The following is a 16,686-nucleotide window of genomic DNA, read 5'->3' on the forward strand; positions in this document are numbered from 1 at the left end:
GATTCCAATTTTTCCTTATTAAGCTGTAAGTATACTTTCCTTCCTGTCATTCAAGTACATATATAGGATGGATTCCCAGTACTAGAATTTTGAATTAGAGGTGTCTATACATATCTTCAGACTGTTCTCCCTTCAACACAAAGGACCCATACCTCTGTATATTTTGGTCAGCATTAGTTTTTCTTTAAAATTTGTAAGAGTTTTCTATTTCTTTTGTGCCATTTGTTTTGTTTCCTTTGGACAGTTTCTTAAAAACCAATATCACCTTTCTATACCTGAATTCTTTCACCAAGAGCATTTCAGAAGGACTGGGGATGTAGCTCACATGCTTGCCTAGCAAGTGCAGGACCTGGTTCAATCCCCAGGAACACTAAGTGCTTCAGAGGTGGACACTTGTACTGCAGTACATCATACTACCAACAGGTGGCACTCTCTTAACACAGTAGCTGTCCTATCAAGAAAGTTCATGCACCTAATTTTCTTTCATTTGTCCATCAAAAGGTTTTTATTTCTGTGAGATATCTTATGTATCTTGTAATTCACAGGTATGTTTCCAGAAAGTCTAAGTTTATACTCTTAAGTGTGCAATAAAAATATTAAAAATTCATTTAAAAGTGATAAGCATCACCATCATCTTGATTTATCAAGAATTACCCACTTGTTTTAATTCATTAGATGAATACATATTCTTAATTATGCCCACCAACATGTCTAGGGATACCGAATTGATGACACATTGACTCTGGTTTTGCTGTGCTCATTGTGGTTTTTTCACACAACATGAGAAAAATTTTAAATCGCCACTTTTATTTCTTCACTGTTACCTTCATATTCTAAAGTATACTATTTATTTAAGATGTGTCTTGAGGCCTTGGAGCAAAAGGGATTCAGATAACACTGAAATGACAAGAACACAGATTCTAAATCCAGGATGCCTGAATTTGACTGTCATTTAATGGTATTTGTGGCAGGTAACCTAATCTTTCTGTGACTCAGATCCTCTTCCAGGAAAAGGAAATAAATGTTTACGTAGATGGTTTGAAGAATTAAATATCTCAATAGGTGGAAAGCATTTTAAACAGCACCTTGCACAGTACTATATGTATGCTATTTTTTATTATAGTTGCAACTCAGAAAACCCAAGCTACAGGAAATTCATACTCCAATCAATTCCATATCCACCAAAGATCTCGATGTTCTGATAATGGTATGATTTCCTCCTGGCATGGTACTAAAACTTCCCAGAAAGATCGAACAATTCCCACCCTCTCTCATTTAGGATATGAGTAAGTGGCTTGTTTTTCTTGAGTTTGTTTTCCTAACAGCTTTTTTTTTTTTTAAAGAGACTCACATGACATTATGATAGATCAAATTTGAGGATCCTCCCAATGCAGTTCAGTTACCAAAATCATTTTAACAGTGGGAAGGATCAGAGTGGAGGAGAGGAAGTGGAGACAGGGGCAGGACTCGGACAAGGGAAGTTTCCAGAGTTCTAGAATGGAGAGGGAAGGCTGCCAGTTCATAACCACTGTGCAAAACTGTCCACCACCACAAACAACCTGGACCTTTCTCCAATTATAGCCTGCTGTTTGACCTTGGTGACTTTAGTTAAGAACTGAAATGAGATCCTAGGCAACCCCAGAAGTGTACTAAATGATACAATTATGCAGTTCTCCTCAGGTTAAAGTTGCCCCGACACAATCCATCACCCTTCACTCATTTCCCCTGCAAGTGGTACCAACCCATGAGACGCCATCTAACTTCAGAGAACGCCACTAAGGGAGCCGCCCCTGCCCCCTCCACCTACCAGTATTCTCGGATATGGTTGCTGCTTTAGCAAGAATTAATGCCTGTGACCTATTGGTCCTGAAGTGTGAAAGCCTGCTCCAGAGCCAAAGCTTTACTTTACACCGCACTTTAATGCTCAAAGCTGATGACAAGTGGTACGATTTATTCTTCAAATTCCTCCAGCACTGTTTCCATCAGTAACTAATTGTTCCCCAAAGCAGTGCTGCTTCCTAGGAAAGTGGAAGGATCAGCGTCTGGCAGGGTGGGATTCATCCAGTGTTAAGGTTAACAAACAGATAATGTGGTCCATCGCGACCATCAAGATACCTAGAAACAGCGTGTTTAAAAGACTCAAAGACAGGAATTATGAGTACACAGGAGATTTTAAGATTCACACATTCTTTGCTTCCTCTCAAAATGTAATAACTACCAGCATTAAAATAGGCTTTAACAAAGAGTCAGATGCTGTTTGATGTCTTTAAAACCTTTCAAGTGTAGTCTAAGGATCAGCAGCAGCTTGATCCTTGGAACTTGTTAGAAATGCAGAATCCTGCACCCTCGTCCCTACAATCCAGGAACTGGAATCTGATTTTTGATGTGTTCCCTAGATAACTGACATACCCATTAATGTTTATGAATCAGTGGTCTAGAAGAGAAACTTATCCTGAGAACAATTATTTCTGCATTTGTCAATCCTTAGTTCCTATACAGGGTAATTAGATATTTTATAAGATCCTTAGATTTCAGTTACATTTGAAAATGCATTTGATCAGAGACACCTAGCAGTAGTAAAAATAGCTGTTAATATTTTCTGAAGGCTTATGTATTGAGCACTACTGCACGTTTATTTTACTACTTTACTATCATTGTATTTAATTCTCAAGACAACACTGTGAGGCAGGTGATGTTATTTTCACATGGGGAAACTGAGGCACAGAGAGACGAGATAGCAAGGTCATGCCCATAAGAAATTGCCAAGCCGGGATTCAGGGCAGGCAACCTGGTTCCTCTCAGCTATACTGCAGAGAAATGTGCCCAACAGAGGGCATTTAGTGTATCTCTGATTGGAAGATCAGGTTTAACCAGGGGAATGCCAACTCGTTATGAGACCTCCAGAAATTGTTCCACTTCAGTGTGGACTCCTCTCTGTACGCTCTTCCTGACTTTAGTTCTAGTACTGTAATTCTGGTGTTATAAAAGGAATGCTCCTTCTGGGCTGTGGAACAAATTCCTATGCTCCAACTGACACGTGTAGAATAGTGGTTTAAAATGTGTTCCCTGGAACCTAAATATGATATAGTACACACAGTCTTCATATGTATTCATTCAAATTTGCAATTAAAAATGTGTTTCTTAAAACCCCCATTGAAAATAATAGATGCAACATTCTAAAGCCCACCTTAGAAGAGATTTCATATTTAAAATAGAATTCATATTTAGAATATTGGTATTTATTCTGAAATTCATTTCTTGATCATCTAGTTATAGTCTGATGCTATAAGGAAACTATATTTTATAATATCCTTAGATTTTAATTACACTTAAAAATGCATTTGATCAGAGACACCTCCTTGAATATTCTTTAAAAACCCAGTCAATTAAATTTGACTATCAAAGGAACTGACTAATCAGAGACACAGGCACTACACTTTTAATATTTAAATATTTATATCATAGGACCAGGTTAGAGACAGGATAAATGTAAATACATGCAAACCTTTTCATGAAGGCGTTCCCATAACCAAAAGCACAGTAACCCAAATGTCACTGGTATAAATAGAATATGTACAAAGTACCTATAAATAAATTTTTAAAAGACATAGAATTCAACAAAAAAATGACAAAGAATATGATAAATATGTCACTGAGAAACACAAATCACCTATAAACATGAAAAAAAGTTGTTCAAATTTCCTAGAAACAAAGGCAATGCATACAAACTACCTTAGTACCCATCTGATGGAAACCATTTTAAAGGGGTTGTGGGTATAGCATAGTGATAAGTGTTTGTGCTTAGCATGCATGAGGCCCTGGGTTTAGTCCCCAGTATGAACAACAACAAAAACATAAAGATAGGAGCTGGGGCTGGGGCTCAGTGGTAGAGGGCTTGCCTAGCCTATGTGAGGCACTGGGTTCGATCCTTAGCGTCGCATAAAAATAAATTACTAAAAAAAAAAAAAAAAAAAAGACAGTGATAGAAGCAAAAGAAGAAGGAGGCACTTTTGAATACTGCCAATGTAAGAGTAAACTTACAGTATTTTCAGGAAATAGATTTAAAGCACACACACTTCTCAACCCAGTGTCTTTCTTTGTAGGGATTTTCCTACTGAGGCACTCCTGCAGGTGCATATGTGGAGTTCACTGCAACATTGTAACAGCAAATCAGGCCTGGGGTGGGGAAAGGCTGGGGAAGAACTATGCAAATGGCTAGCAGAAGTGGCTAAATAAACCACAGTGCCTCTGTAGAGCAGATTCTATGCAGTCACTTGAGTAACCATCTTTCATTCACTTTAAGGTAGCCCAGATTGTAAATGTACTCCCATCTACCAGATGTTAATGTGTAACAGGATGGCCTGTGGCCATTTTCAGGTGCCATCAATGATCCGATAGTGCAAAACAAAAAACAAAGTGAAACATAGATCAATGACATTGATTTCGGGTTTAAATATTCTGTTTTATATATGTGTGTATATATATATGTGTGTGTGTGTATATATGTATATGTATGTGTGTATATATATAAATATATATAAGTGTATATATATAAATATATATATATGTGTATATATATATTATATATAAATATATATAAATATATATATGTGTGTGTATATAAATATATATAAATATATATATGTGTGTGTATATATATATATAAAATAACAATGACTAATATAAATATACAACAATGTGTTGGAAAATCTAAGGGGATAAAAACCCAACTGTCAAGGGTGAGCATCTTGAAGGTAGGGAGTTCGATTGTGAAGGGGCAGGTGGAAAGGAACATAATATCTTTGATTATTTATTCTTTAGAAGAAGCAAGCATTATTTTTGAAATGAAAAACGTTGCATAAATTAAAAGTTGAGGTGTTAGAGCACTGTGAGAAAACGATTCAAACTTCAGGTGCTCATGCTACTAATTTCCCTTTTGTCTCCCCTGGCATCTGCCTCCAGGGCCAAAACAACAGAAGCACCAGTACCAACCACACCCTGTTCTGCCCAAGTCCTCCCAGCCTTTACAAACCCAGCAAGGGAGGAGGAGGTGGCCCCGCTTTGCAAATGAGCTATACAGGGTGAGGCTATTTCCCCCTCAGCACGCAGCAGCTGTGGCAGATTTCAGGTTGGGCCCATCTGGCCCCAGAGCCAATAGTTGGCTGCCATCTATGACTTGATGTGTTTACTTTTTGTCCTCTGCAATTCATTTTCTTTTTGTGGCATTTCAAATTATTTTCTTTTTCATGCTGCATTGGTTTCAAGTTATTTCTAAGCCGGAAAGTTAATTAATAAATAGCTTGAAAGAAAAATTCTAATTGAATTAACTGAAAGTTAATGCATTTCCTTTCTTCAAGAAATTCTTCCCCTTTTAACTATCCTAAGAATATATTCATTACAAAACCCTTCATTTTACAGCCACACACTGTTTTTCTAACTTTAACAAGTCAATTTTACAAAATGATACACCAAACACGTTCAACTACCTTTCTTTAAATTGAGAAGTAGCTATGTGGTAAAGAGAGGAATGCATGGTGGACAACCCAATAGACACCACCAGCCCAGCCAGGAAGCCTGGCACCAGCACTTCTAGCTGTCTTCCAACACTTAGGAGGGGAGATAAAGCTGGGCCCTTAGCCTGTCTCATTTTTTCCATTTGACCAAAGATTTAATGCAGATCTAAAACTTGAAAGCAGATTTGTTTAAATAATTTTTCATTTACTTTCTACTTCCTTTCCTTTTTGTTCTAATCCCTTTTTAACACAGGGTTGAGTATCCCTTATCCAAAATGCTTGGGATTAAAAGTGTTTCAGATTTTAGAGTTTTTCAGATTTGGGAATATTTGAAGAGACTTTACCAGTTGAGTAGTCCTAATTCTAAAATCTGAAATGTTCCTACACCTGAACTTTTTGGAGCATTTCGGATTTTGGATTTTCAGGTTAGGTTTCTCTCAATAGAGACTGATAAAAAATTTTGGACTTTGACCTACAATGATTCACTACAGTGTCTAATATATTTTGCTCTACATGGAAGCTGCTAGAAATGAGGATTGTAGGGGAAAAAAATGAAGTATTAGAAAATATAAAGACATATACTACCAGTGGCTAAGTTTTGTTCCTTCAGGTCATTTGTCATTCTTTTGGGAAATAGAATGATGGTTTCAAAAATTCATGACAGGTTCTGGCATGGAGGTAACCAGGAGCCATAAGTTTATACAATCCTGATCTCCGCCTCCCTACATAAATACACACCTGAGATGAAATGAGACATAAGGAGTGAAGACATAAAAGAGAAACGTCAGGCTCCAGCTGCAGACTTCCTGCAGAAGAAAGTGGACATAGGCTCACCTGAATCCTTCATGGGGCAGAGCGCACACTGCATACCCCAGGCTTCTCCATACAGACAGCAGCACTCCGTGTAGGTCGTCTGCTTTCCCACAAGAGGACGGCTACACACATACTCGTCGCTCAGATGTTCCCAGCACAGATCCTGGTAGACATCGGTTTCTTCTATTTGTTCTAAAAGGGAAGAGATGGTTCCATGACAATTGCACTGTTACTTCATCAACACTGTGGTGGAAGCCAGCAAGTGTCAAAGTTTCCATTCCTACTTCTAAGAGTGACTTCCAAATAAAAGTCTGAATCTAGCCTGGTCTTTCCAGAATTAAACCTCTGTCATCTCCAATTGCGTGTCATTCCATCAGCTGAAATTCAACCTGCCCATCATGTTCCAACTAAATCCTTCCTTCTGCAGCTTGCATTGTCATATCAAGTGACCCGCTATCTTGCCTGACCTTGAGAGACTTCCTCCAGTCCTCACTTTTTCACGTTTACTCCTTTGTCGGGTCAGACCATTTCTTTCTAATTTTTTTTTTTGATTTATGATTTCTCACTCATTTCATCTGCCAGCAACCTGAACTAGAACAGTTCTCAGTTCTAGCCTTTCTACCTTTCAACTGACTTCACTCAATGCAATCTCCTTTATATGGTGATTGACTGATTATATTTATTATTACTGTTTTCTTTTTTTTGCAGTGCTGGGGATTGAACCCAGGGCCTTGTGCTTGCAAGGCAAGCACTCTACCCATTGAGCTATATCCCCAGCCCTTATGTTTATTATTAATGGCATTATCACCTCATCAGAGATGAACAGAGATTCCTACTAATGGATTTCAGGGCTCTTACCACTTTGTGGAACTCCACCCTCAGGCTCTGCCCAGACTCATCTGTGTCCTGCACTCTAGTCAAGCACCTGATTAACCTTCCCGGAACTTACACCTTCTTCAGCTGCCTCTGAAGGTCAAGCGTGATGACCTCGGGCTTGGAACAGCTCTGCCTTCTGCTCTCTGCCACTCTGCATTCTATTTCCCACTTGGTGAGTATGTTCAAGATATTAACTCTCCTACATGTCAGTCATATGCACCTTAGTGTTTCTCTTAGAACCCCACTTTAATTATTTCAAAATATTCAAGAAATCAAATTTTCTATCTTTCAGTAGTTCATACTATAGTCAAAACACAAACTTTATGGTATTTCTCTAAACATAGGTTTGTATCTTGCATCCAAACATACCGTTTGATTCCGTTGGTCGGACACATCTTTTTTCTGAAGCATCCAGGACCATTGGATGGGTACAGAAGCAGTTATAAGAGCCTTCTGTGTTAACACACTGGCCATCAATACAACTGTTGGGATCTTGACATTCATCCATATCTTAAAAGAAAAAAAAATTACTGAAGAAAATCAGCAATCAGTTGTATACCTCATATACTTACTCAAGTTAATACAGCTAAATTTAGACCAGATTCCAGGGGCTGCCATAAGTTTGATTAACTACATACCCATCATCATCCAAAAGAGAACGGCTATTACTCTAAAAATGTTAAATTGTACTGACTGCAAAAACAACGTTGCCACTGCTGCCGATATTAAATATGGAAAGAAAACATCTATGAACAGGATACGTTTTGAAATTTAAGATAAAATGCCTTTTTATGATACTTTTAAAGTTATTTCCTTTTCTATGCTTTTCTGCCTAGTGTATTTGGTTTTCTGCTTAAGCATTAAAGTCTGTGTCAGCATTTTAAAGTGACTTTCACTCGCATGGTATGAGTGATGAAACAGGAGGCTCCACAGACCAAAGAACACTTCAGTTATACCAATGACCAGAATTAAAATTCCACGTTGAATTTTAACTATTTGAAATCCATTCAAATAGAAGGATAGGAGTTTTTTTTTTAATTTCATAAATCTTGCTCAAGAAAGAGATCCATGGAACATTTACACGTTGTTTTAACACATGATTTACATTCAAAGAAATTGTTTTTACTACATAGCATTACTTATTTTTTCCATCTGTATATTTTCACAGCGTACCATATGATATCCTCTTAAAGCTTACCAAAGCACTGCAATTTGACAGGATCGTAGTATGTCCCTTGTTTACAGTAGCATTCATAACCAGGCTGAGTGTTCAAACAGAAACCATTTTTACAGATCTCCTGTCCAAAAAGTAGGCATTCATCAGCATCTATGGAGGAAAAATTGAGAAACACCAAAAAAGAGATAGTTTTGATCTTCCCACACAAAGAAACTAGTATTGGGCTTCAAGTTAGATAGTATTTACATTCCTAAGAATCTTACAGACCCACAATATACAAATTCTTAAAATTAGGCATAATTGATAGATACAGAAAATTAGGCATAATTGATAGGTGTGGTCTGTCTATGGAACAATGACCCAAACATTATCAGAAGAGGTATATTTTTAGCACAGCATCTGAGATGCTACTTTAAATTTGATGAAATAGTCTATGGATTCCATAGTGCCACAAGGGTATTTTACCTTTTAAGAGATATGCCCTTCTGTGAATGTATATTCTGGCCCATTCACTAGTTGAAATGTACAGAGCTGTCAACAAGAGTTTGATGGAACCTGATCAAAGTCTTTCATGATCGTAAAGATAAGGTAACAAAAGTACGCATCGCTAAGGGGGTTGGCAGATCCATTCCCCCACAGAACTAAGGTCTCGTGGCCATCACTGTTTATGCAGTGATAAATTGGAAATAATGGTGCACTGCCTTGATTAAGATTGAAAGGATTGGGCTGGGGTCGTGGCTCAGTGGTAGAGCACTCGCCTAGCATGTGAGAAGCCCTAGGTTCGATTCTCAGTACCACATTAAAAAAAAATAAAGATATTGTATACCTCTACAGCTAAAAATATTTTTAAAAAAAAAAGATTGAAAGGATTTAATGAGATAATCATATGCCAAACTCAGTACACACTCTGGCATGGTCAGATGCTCAAAAGTTATCTATTGCTTTTGTTAGCATTAGTGCTAGCAATTCAGAGCTAATATCAGCTAGCACTCATTTCAAAAATCGGAGACTCCATAGATGACTTGCTCAAATTTACACAGATGGAAAATGGTAAAGCCAAGTGCAGAAAACTAAGGACTGGCTGGATATGAATCCAATCTTCTTCTTCCAACCACTTCCAGCACTATCCAGGCTGGGAGAGGAGGAATATATTTTTATGAGAGAGGATGACTTTATGGTGAAATGAGGGTTCTGTTCCATAACATGAAGCGAAATTTAACTACATTCTTGTAAAAATATAGTATGTGATAATTGTGAACTTGAAAACCATTTGACACATATTACAGACCAAGTCTTGTTATTCCATTGGACGAAATCATAAATGTATTTTAAAATCACAAATGGAATTTCTTATCCAGCTACTGAATTATTCCATATTAAAACATTCGTTTTCCACAAATGGACAGACAATAAAAATATTATTATAGTCTCTTTTCCACTCAGTTAGCAGTTTTTAATATTGAACTACAATGGAAAATAATCACTTTGTATATAAAAGATCATAATCTATCTACCATAAAAATTTCAAAAGTAGTTAATGAGAAAATAGTCGTACATTTAAATATTCACCAAAATGAAGAAGCTGCACATTTATTTTAGAGTTATACGATAGCAGCATTAAATATGCAAAGCTTCCTTTTTGGTTTGGTTTTGTTTTTAGCAGTAATGGGATTGAACCCAGGGCCTTCCTCAGGTCAGGCAAGTTCTCTATTATTAAACTACATCCCCAGCCCTGAAACGTCTACTTTTTATTTTCTTCCTTTCCATTCCTCATTATGAATCTGTGGTCATTAGCATAAAGTCCTAGAAATAGTAGGGTTAGTTCTAAAAAGGCACAAACCTGGACTCTGTTGGTGACCACAGAAACACACATGCCAATGGTCCAACTTACACGATCTTAACTTACATGACTTCTAATACAACCCAAGGATAAAAAGACAAATTTAAGTACATACCCAATACAGAATTTTGTGGTGGTTTTACACACATTAATCATTATAGACTTTGAACATCATTTCTGTCTCAGAAGGTGACGTGACCTCCCACAGTCACATAGCCGTGAATGTTCTGACTCCCAAGTTCAGCTCTAATCAGAGACCAGAGACCTTCTCCAGTGGCAGAATGAAGGGCTTTGTAATCAGTTTCCACAGTCCCAAATGACCCTAATTCTGCGTAACCCAAGCCATGCTTCTAACTAGAACTTCCGACACGTGTTGCAAATTCACTGCCACTTGACTCTGACCTTTGTAGTTGTCACCACCAATGTCGTAAGAGGATTCTCCAGCGGGGACAAAACCTTTCCCTCTGGGACACATTTCTGTGAATTCAGCTGAAATGAAGAGACACAAGAAAACCAAAAAGCAAATAAGTTGAAAAAATAAAAACAAAGAATCAGCATCTTCCCTGAATGCAAAGTTTAAAATCAGTTTTGCTTTCCCAGATGCAGAAACTTTAAGCAATTCAAACAAATAAATTCAGCACAATCTCCTGAAGTTTCGGATTAGGTATGAATAAATCTAATGACTTCATAAATTTACTTACATATTTTTTTAAAACCTCTCAATTCACCCATGTTTTATTTACCCATGTTTAACTGGATGTTATGACTATTATCTTTGCACTACTATGGTGTCTAGAATTTTAAAGGATCAGTAAAAGACCTCTCAATTCACCCATGTTTTATTTACCCATGTTTAACTGGATGTTATGACTATTATCTTTGCACTACTATGGTGTCTAGAATTTTAAAGGATCAGTAAAAGACCTTAAGGTAAAATTTTAGCTTAAATATCCAAGCTCTATTTATGGATAATGCTGTGTCATTATTGGCTAAAGAGGTTGATCTTAATTTTAAAAAGGAATAAAACAATCTTTTTGCCAAAGCATCTTATAACACCTGAGTGTCTCAGCACACCCTGTGAGAGATGTGAGAGACAGAAGTTAAAGAATTCATACTGAGGTGGGAAGAGGGTGATGGCTCCAACCCTGAATGACAGTCACCATAAGGTAGCTTCCCCTCCACATGACCCTGGCAGTGAACAGCATCGTCCCAGGGCCTCAAAGTAAGAAGCAAAATGAGGTTCTCCCCAGGCCCAGGGGCACCACATGACCAAACACAAGTGCAAACGTCACACTGGGCTGCTTCTTACCAGTCCCCAGGACGGGGCAGGGGAAGATCTCACAGTTGTCTCCCCACCCAGCCCCTGATGTGCAGCAGCATTCTTGTTTGGTGACGTTGGGGGCCAGCACGTTATCACAGAGACTGGCGTCGTTGAGGTTATAGTAGCATTCCTTCTTTTCTTCTCTAGGCTGGTCTACATCTAAAGCTAAACGGAGGAGAGAAAGTAAGAGGACCGTTGGCAGGACACCTCAGATCTACCTACGACACAACAGAGCAGAAACTGCCATGGGAGGGGGTGACGGGGTATGTCCGCAGTCTTTCCTCAATGGCTCTTCCACTTCAAGAGAAAAACGCACTTCAACCTGAATTTCGGTGCATTTCTAACACACCCCCAGAGTGTAAATCTGTCGAAGCCATTTCCTTTGACGTTAACCAATTACTTTATTCTTGTAAATTTGGCTGTGAGTACAGTTTCCATCTCTACTTTCTTGCCAAACACAGGGCCATTCTTTATGGAGCTGTAACACCTACTTAAATCAATGAAAACGTTCCCCAACACTTGACCAGAGATCTGGGGCCACACATAATATTGAAGCCTTTGGTGGTTATTTGAATCAACATACCCCCAATCTTTTCTGAGCCGTATACAGCGGAAGAAGTGGGAAAATACTGCTGTAACCTGGAGCCCATAAAATCATCTTTCATCACTGAAAACCTAGCCACTTAAATTGCTGCAAATATATGACTTTGAATGAAATAATGAGTGCCAGCTAAGCCTCAGCATAGAATTCCAAGCCTGGGTTCTAGTCCCACCTCATGTGTGTGTCCTAGAGGAAAATGCCCTCTAACAGATTCAGTCTCTTTGTGATAAACACAAAATGAAAGGAAAGAAAACAAACGATGAGAACAAAATCCACCTACTTTCAGATAATACAAATGACTGAATTCTATCAGACTAGACACACTTGAACAAGTCTTTGATCCATATTTTGTGACTGGATTTGAAAGTAGTCTAATCCCTTTTCTATCAAATGCCATAGAGTCCAAATAACTGCCTTTGATCCAATTAGAATGTATTACTGTTTTCATTTGATGTTGTATCAAATAAAAAGTTGACCACTGTCATCACAATTACTTAGATTAATTCTAATGAGATGTTTTTATTAGAGCTCGATTGTTTCCAGATTCTTAGACCCAAAGAAACTACAGCGACCAAGGGGAAAAACATCTGCCACGGAAGATGAGTCTAAGACTTGAAAGTCAACCCCTACTGACCCTTCTTTCAAAGTTGGTAGCTCATTGTGTTAGGAAAAATTTGACGAGTTATTTTACAATACTTTCCTATATATTTATTTTCGCAGGGCCAAGTTAATTGTGGAAATGCAATTAAAATTAAATAATAAAAGCATTTAAAAAAATAAAAGTTCTTAAAATTCAACCAGAGGGCTGGGGATGTAGCTTGGTGGTAAAGCACTTGTCTAGCATACACAAGGATTTAGATTTGAGGCCAGCACCAAAATAAAACAAAACAAAACAAACAAAACATTACTGCCCTCTCCTAAAACTAATGTCCTATTGTGGTATTAAAAAACAGGCAAAGTCATAAATAAACCTCTCAAGTACAAACTCTAGGAGCACAGAGTATTAATGAAAACATCAAAGATCCCTTCCACACCTCACTCTCGTCATTCTCTGGTTATTCTTAGATAGATTGTGGCTTTGACTCTTAGTATGACTATCTGATGATAAATTCAAACCCAGAACAAGTGTATAGGAAAAAACTTGAAATACTTATTTCCATGTAGCAGTTCTCAATCATTCCCTTGTGTGTGAAATTGGATAAAACACACCACCTCCCTAGTCATGTAGACATGGAATTTTTTTTTTTTTGGAAACTCAGAGTGTGTATTTTAAATTATTATTAAACCACTCACACAAAACCCTATAGAAAATTTTGCAAACTTCCCCTCAGCATTGTGAATAAATTTCCAGTCTGTTACTACTAAAACTTTTCTTCAAATATTTTATGCCACTGGCCCCAAATGCAGCTAACTATAATGAATGTGTTCAGAAATATAAATCAAGAAAGCAACACAGAATTTTAGAAAACGGGTTTAGTTTACAAATTGTGCTAAAAGTAGAATCAACCACTTTTTCCTTGTGTACAAATAGTTCCAAGTATGTCTGGCATTTATTATAAAATGTAATACTATGTAGTAGGGTCTCTATGAAGACTGCTATGTAATCAAAAACCACAGGCTTCTTTCCAAAGCTATGCATGTCAAAATGATATACACATACACACACATATATTTCACAGGCAGAGTACTGAGTTTTCTATGAGTTGCACTGATGGAAAATAAAAAACAAAATTACTTTTTTTTTTTTTTGCCTTTTCTTTGGAAAGAAACTCAGATTAGTTCATAAGGGAGATAATCAATAATATTATTGTATTATTCAGGTTTTACATTAGTTTTTACAAATTTTGCTCTTATTTTCTTTCCCAGCTATTTGAAAGTTCAATGTTTACACAGCTGAAATGGAGGGTTAGGCAGGCCCTCATCCGCGTTTGGAAAGAGATGCAAATTCTTTTTCAAAAACTGGTCCACAAAGGTCATTCTGGGAAAAACTATAATTTCCCTATCTTCCTAACCTTTAAATAATTAACTTCCTTGAGCATTTTTCCATTAGGGTAAAATTCTGATCTGTAAATATACATAGTATAATTTCTTTGCAGAATTTCTGAGTTTAAGTCATCGCTTCTGAGATGGCGGTTTTCTATCAGTTATGAAAAGTGCTAAGCATGAAAAAGAACGAGTTTTCTTTTTCTTAAAGAGTTTATAAATAAGAAGAGCCATACCACGCATCTCATGCCATAGACTACTAAGAAATATATTATTTCTCCTCCAGTATTTTCAGATTTTGTTTTTCTATTTGTATTAAGAGGCTGGCTGAACATCTGTATATAAACATCAATCTGTGCATTTTAATCCTAGGGGTATGGCTGGTGATAACAAGAAAGTGACTTTTTAGACATTTTATATGCGGTTCTTTTTGTCATAGTAATTTGTTTGACTGATTTTGGTGCTGGGGATTGAACCCAGAGCCTGGTGCAAGCAAGGCAAGGGCTCTACCACCAAGCTACATCCCCTGTCCGTGTGGTCCTTTCCTGAAGGAAATGTACCCAGGCCTTTTCACATGAAACACAGAGTAACTAAATGCCGACAGAGGAGGTAGGTAACAGCATCCTCCTGTTTTGGAGGAGAAAACTGAGATTTGTTTCAAGTGGCCTGTGTCCATGGATGTCTTTGTCCAGAACCCTTCTTTGGGGCATAGCATCCTGTGAATTTCAAGTAGCTTTGTTTATTCTGCTTTGTTTGAGATAAATGAGGAGAGGACAGCAGATGATCCCTGTTCATGTGAGCATGTCCCCTTGCTTTGGACAGGATGAGGGGCTTGGAGCCACAGGCACCAGAAAGAGCCCTTCCTGGGAGCACCTTCCCTTGGCCTGTCAAACTGCAGAGTCTCTCTCTAAATATGTGCAACTGCAGGGACTGCAGTTAGGTGAGAAAAATCCAGAAGCTTTTTCTTTTTGGTTAAAGTGGACATGAGCTTTTAAAATAGGCCTTTGTTTTTGCTTTCTCATTCCATTTGCAGTGTATGTCTTCAGAGTCAATTCCCTCTATGCCCTTTACCCCAAACTGACCCAGGAGTAACAAGGTGAATGGTGTGAGTGAAGAGTGCCCCAGTGAAACACCAGCCACAGTGGACAAGAGGTCGGTTCATGGAGCCTGTGAGAGTGGTAATGTTCAGGAAATTATTTCCACAGAAGCACCTAGGAAGCTGTATTCTTTTCTCAAATTTAAAAAATTGCAAGAGGCACTCAGAGTTTATATCATCTCATGCTTTTACAAAGAAGGGAATTCTCAGGTAATATTTCAAGAGGGAGTAAAAAAGAACTTAGAAATTCATTCATATTTTTTTTTCAAGCTCTCACCTTCAAGAACTTGCACAAGGGGGAGACATGTGCTATCTATTATTTGAAGCAGGATTGAGGAGAAAGCCCTCAGTAAGTTCCAGAAAGTACTGACAATAGAAATGGGTTGGATATGAAAGGATGCCAATAAAAAAGAAGATGAAAGAAAGGTGATCAAAAACTAAGTTTAAAAAAGCAGAGCACAGGAATTAACACACTTTTGAAGAAGCTATCCCCACACAGTTCCTGTTCTTAAAGAGGTAAAGTGGGTACAGAGTCGGGCCACGGGCTGGCTGGAGAGTCCACTCCTGGACGTATACAACTAAGATACAGTGTGGTGGACTGGGGTACCCGGGCTGTCAGGGAGGGCTGCCTGGCAGAGGTGACATCTGAGCCAAGTGTTGGAAGATAAATTAAGAAAAGGAAAAAAAAAATCAACAAGCAAGGTGCCAGAGGAATGAGGAGAAGCAAAGAGTACAACTGAACTTAAGTTTCTGTGGCAGAGCAAGGTGAGGACAGAGGTGGTCCATAGAGGGAGTCGTAAACTAGGACACGGGGCCACCAATGAGGAGGCTGGTCAATAATTCCAGGGAATATGAGAGCAAGAACTGAGGAAGCCGGAACAAGTGGCATGGGGTGTGGCAGCTGCAGGTGTTTCTGATTCAGGACGGGGACAGAAGGCAGGGCTGCTTTCTGTGCAAAGAGGGGGCTGCCTTGGGATCTTGCACCTGAACAGTACAAAATAAATACTTGTTAGAATACATGGAGTTTTTTTGGTTTGTTTGTTGTTTTTTGATTTTTTTTTTTTTTTCTGGTGAAGGCACTTGAAGAGAATGGGGAGGTGACGAACACTAAAGTGGTCGGTCACAACTTGGAGGGCCTTGCTGCCCTGCTTGTGGATTTGGACTTCATGCTGTAGGCAGTGGTAAGCAGTTTGGTTTTATTTTATTATTATTATTATTTTTTTTTCCTGGTGAAGGCCTTAGAAGAGAAGTGAGCCTAGGACAGGCAGAGGCTGAGGACAAGGTGAAAAGAGATGGCTGGGATCTGATATTCCTAGACTGGAAGAGTTGGGAGAAGAAAAATGGGTAAAATAGGTGAGTGATGGAACTCTTGAAAGCAAAATGAAGTACAGAGGAAGAAAAATGGAGAAGAGAGCAGGGATGAGCAAGAACAGGACGCATGCGTGGAGCTGGACCAACAGACTTCA

The 16,686-nt window shown here is 38.2% G+C and overlaps 1 protein-coding gene across 8 annotated transcripts in view; it reads right to left on the reverse strand.

The window, feature by feature from the left end:
* Ltbp1 (latent transforming growth factor beta binding protein 1) overlaps positions 1 to 16,686 on the reverse strand; it is a 413,663-nt gene that overhangs the window by 19,088 nt on the left and 377,889 nt on the right. For all 8 annotated transcript variants that reach the window (XM_047522256.1, XM_047522255.1, XM_047522253.1 and 5 more), the window contains 5 exons: positions 11,529 to 11,705; positions 10,622 to 10,708; positions 8,401 to 8,529; positions 7,572 to 7,712; positions 6,348 to 6,518 (listed from right to left, as the gene is read on the reverse strand). In XM_047522256.1, coding sequence (XP_047378212.1) covers positions 6,348 to 6,518; positions 7,572 to 7,712; positions 8,401 to 8,529; positions 10,622 to 10,708; positions 11,529 to 11,705 — 705 coding nt within the window. The remainder of the gene's footprint in view (positions 1 to 6,347; positions 6,519 to 7,571; positions 7,713 to 8,400; positions 8,530 to 10,621; positions 10,709 to 11,528; positions 11,706 to 16,686) is intronic.

This window comes from Sciurus carolinensis, chromosome 13 (genome assembly GCF_902686445.1).
Source record: "Sciurus carolinensis chromosome 13, mSciCar1.2, whole genome shotgun sequence".
NCBI lineage: Eukaryota > Metazoa > Chordata > Mammalia > Rodentia > Sciuridae > Sciurus > Sciurus carolinensis.